The sequence below is a fragment of the Arachis stenosperma genome, chromosome 7 (assembly GCF_014773155.1).
Source record: "Arachis stenosperma cultivar V10309 chromosome 7, arast.V10309.gnm1.PFL2, whole genome shotgun sequence".
Taxonomy (NCBI): domain Eukaryota; kingdom Viridiplantae; phylum Streptophyta; class Magnoliopsida; order Fabales; family Fabaceae; genus Arachis; species Arachis stenosperma.
In genome coordinates, this window is record NC_080383.1 from 90,270,200 (window position 1) to 90,273,221 (window position 3,022).

Here is a 3,022-nt window from a genome sequence, read left to right on the forward strand (position 1 = left end):
TTTTTAATTTACAACTGGATATCCATCAAATTCAAAAGAAATGGTTAAAAAAATGGTTAAAAAATACAGATCCTCATCAATCTGTGCCACCTGCGTTGGTCTTTTAACTAGTTTGGTGGTGTATAAAACTGCTGTGCAAAAAAATCAACAGAAAAATTAGTCGAACCAACAGATAACTGTGAACCGTCAGAATTGGTCCGGTTTTTTGGGCACCCCATTCGCTACTCTGTGTATACATAAATCAGAGAGAACCCTCTTTTCGAACCCTCTCCTCTCTCACAAACGAACTAAACCCTACCCTAAACCCTATCAGAGATGTAGCGACCTTCAAGCTTCAAAACGCGTGCCAAGCCCCGCCACCGACGGTGACAGCCAGCGGTTGCCGCCTTCGCCTCTCGAAGGTCTGCTCGGCCCTCAACTCAGTCGTGGACTTCTCTCATCCCCATCGCTCACGCTCGTTCGCTTCTCGTGGGCGTTTTACTGCTTCGTCTCCGTTCTCTTTCCTTCGTTCTCTGTTCCCGTCCTCGTCGTCTTTCTCTGATCATGGCTTCAAGCTCTCTCTCTCCCCTAGCTCGGTCACTGTCACCGTTGGTAAGCCTCCACCTCTCCACTGCTTCTTCAGTTTCATTTTTGGAATTTGATTCCTGTCTTCCTGGATTTAATTATGTTGATTGTTGATTTTCTGAGTAAATTTTCTTCGTTGTTCGTTGTTGTTAACAGGGCTAGATTGTTGTTGTTTTTTTCTGATTTCTGAGTAAATATTTTCGTTTTTGGCTTTCTGAAGAAAAAAATGAAACCCTAAAAGCTACCCCCTCCCTCTTCGAGCACCCCATTCCACCTAGGGCTTAGCAAAAAATCCAGATTATGGATTTTAAAACCACTCCAAACCAAACCATTTAAGAAAAACCAGTTTTAAACCAAAAAAATCCAAACCAAATTGCATCAATCTTATAGTTTGCTTAATTGCTTAGCTTTGTGAAATTAGTCAGAAATGATAAACTGGCAACATATATAGTTCCTGAAACAAGTAACTCTGGAGATATTTATGTTGCTATAATGCTTTGTTACTAAGTGTTCTAGATTGGTATTATTTTTTAAATGATCATCTAATTTATTTACTTTGCTGTAGTTATAGACTTATAGTATATGATCTTCTATATACATATGATCTAATTTTATTGCATTTGAATGATGACTCTGCTATTATTATTTGTAGATATAGTTCCTAATAATTTTGAAAAGTTATCAAAGTAAACCTTGCTGCTATCTCCAAGAACCTTATTTGTAAATATAGACCCTCCATTGATTCCCATGATCCTTGCTCCTTATGATCTTTGGATTTGGAGCGTTTATTTGACGCCAACTGTTTAATGACTCTGATTCCTATAGCGCAAGAAATTCCATGGTTTTACTTCTTTGTTAAGTGTGCTTGCCAATAATTGAATTACACGTTATCTTTGCTTGTAAATTTTATTGTATCAAATGATTGAATGAGAGTAAATTGTGGAATCTGAGGCCTGTTTGGTGTCCATTTTCATTTTAGTGTTGATTAAGTTTTCTTTTAACTTTGGACAATTTCATTATACGATTACCCAATTTACATAACAGAGCATTTTAATCTGGGCAGAACTCTGTCACATAAATTGATTGCCACCCAATTTAGCTTGTTGGATAAGTTTGGATTAGTTTGTGTTAATTTTATATCATAATGGTGAATTGAGAGGCTGTTTTTATATTGTTGGTGTTGTTTTTATTTTGTTCTGTGAATTTATATTGTTGGATAGTGGATAACTTCTGTCAATTGAGCTGCTGTTTTGTTTATATTGTCTTGGATAGTGGATAGTGGATAGGTTCTGTTAATTTATATTGTTCTGCTCATGTTTATTCTGTTGCATAATTGTGCCCTTAACCAGAAAATTGTTGGCCTATTTATATTACAGATGGAGGATTCTAATGGTCTTGTACCAGCTCTGACTAACACAACAGTGTACATCAATGTGCATGTGTCCGACGACTTTTATTTTTCTCTTGGAATTCCTCTGGTGAAAAACTTACCGCAGCTCTTCATCTCTGTAATACTGGCCGCAGTGATCGCATGTTCACTGTGGCTAGTAATTCAGTGTGTACGTGGCCTGCTGGGTCGATTCCGAACGTGGTGGGGTTTCTGTTCACTGTGGCCAGTAATTCAGTGTGTACGTGGTCTGCTGGGTCGATTCGGAACGTGGTTGGGTTCCAGAAGTTTAGTGCTGCCAGTGTTTACAAGGGAAATTCGGTGGCCCGGACACGAATCAACTGGCCAAGAATCAACCCCGCCACCATATACCCCGCCACCATATGCCCCGCCACCATACACACCTCCACCATCTACAGCACCTACACCTTTTCGAGGTCCGGCTACAAAGCGAAAAGGAGTTGCGCTATTCTTGAGGATGCGAATGGACACTTGAGAGGGTGATTTAAAATTTAGAATTGAGTCAAATGAGACAGTGGAAGAGTTTCTGAAGAGATACTTTGGTTATACAAATGATTTTGTAGGAGTTGCTGCAACTCTGGTTGTTGCTTTTGCTGTGTTCTTTGCTATTATCGTTGCTGTTTCTGTGAAACTCTTCAATTTCCAAAAGAGATAGAATAGAAATTAGAATACATGCTTTCAAGTTCAAGTCAAACATTGTATAAAGAAAAGAGTTGTTTAGTTTTATATTCAAGGAGGTACAGTTTTAACTCTTAGTACTCTCCCCCTCTACTTTAATTTGGAAACCGAAGACTGAAATATTTATAGAAAAGAAATGTTATTTACATATATTTAGTTGTAAATTATAATTCTTAATAAAGTTTAATCATCAAATTAATTTTTAATCTTTTGTTTTATTACAAATCAGTCATTCATTCCTAAAAATTTGGAACAAATAATTCTGTGTTGTTATTTTATAAAAATAAAAAAATAAATTTTAATTTATCAAATAGGTCTTTTCATATAAAAAGTTAATTTGATGTGAAAATTAATTTATTTAATAAAATAAAC

The 3,022-nt window shown here is 36.7% G+C and overlaps 1 protein-coding gene across 1 annotated transcript; it reads left to right on the top strand.

Annotated features, from left to right (window-relative positions):
• Positions 1-259: 259 nt before the first annotated feature.
• Positions 260-2,798, top strand: LOC130942071 (uncharacterized). Its single transcript, XM_057870754.1, has 2 exons — positions 260-591; positions 1,941-2,798. The coding sequence occupies exons 1-2, from the start codon at positions 544-546 to the stop codon at positions 2,445-2,447; spliced, it is 555 nt and encodes a 184-aa protein (XP_057726737.1). The 5' UTR covers positions 260-543; the 3' UTR covers positions 2,448-2,798.
• Positions 2,799-3,022: the final 224 nt, after the last annotated feature.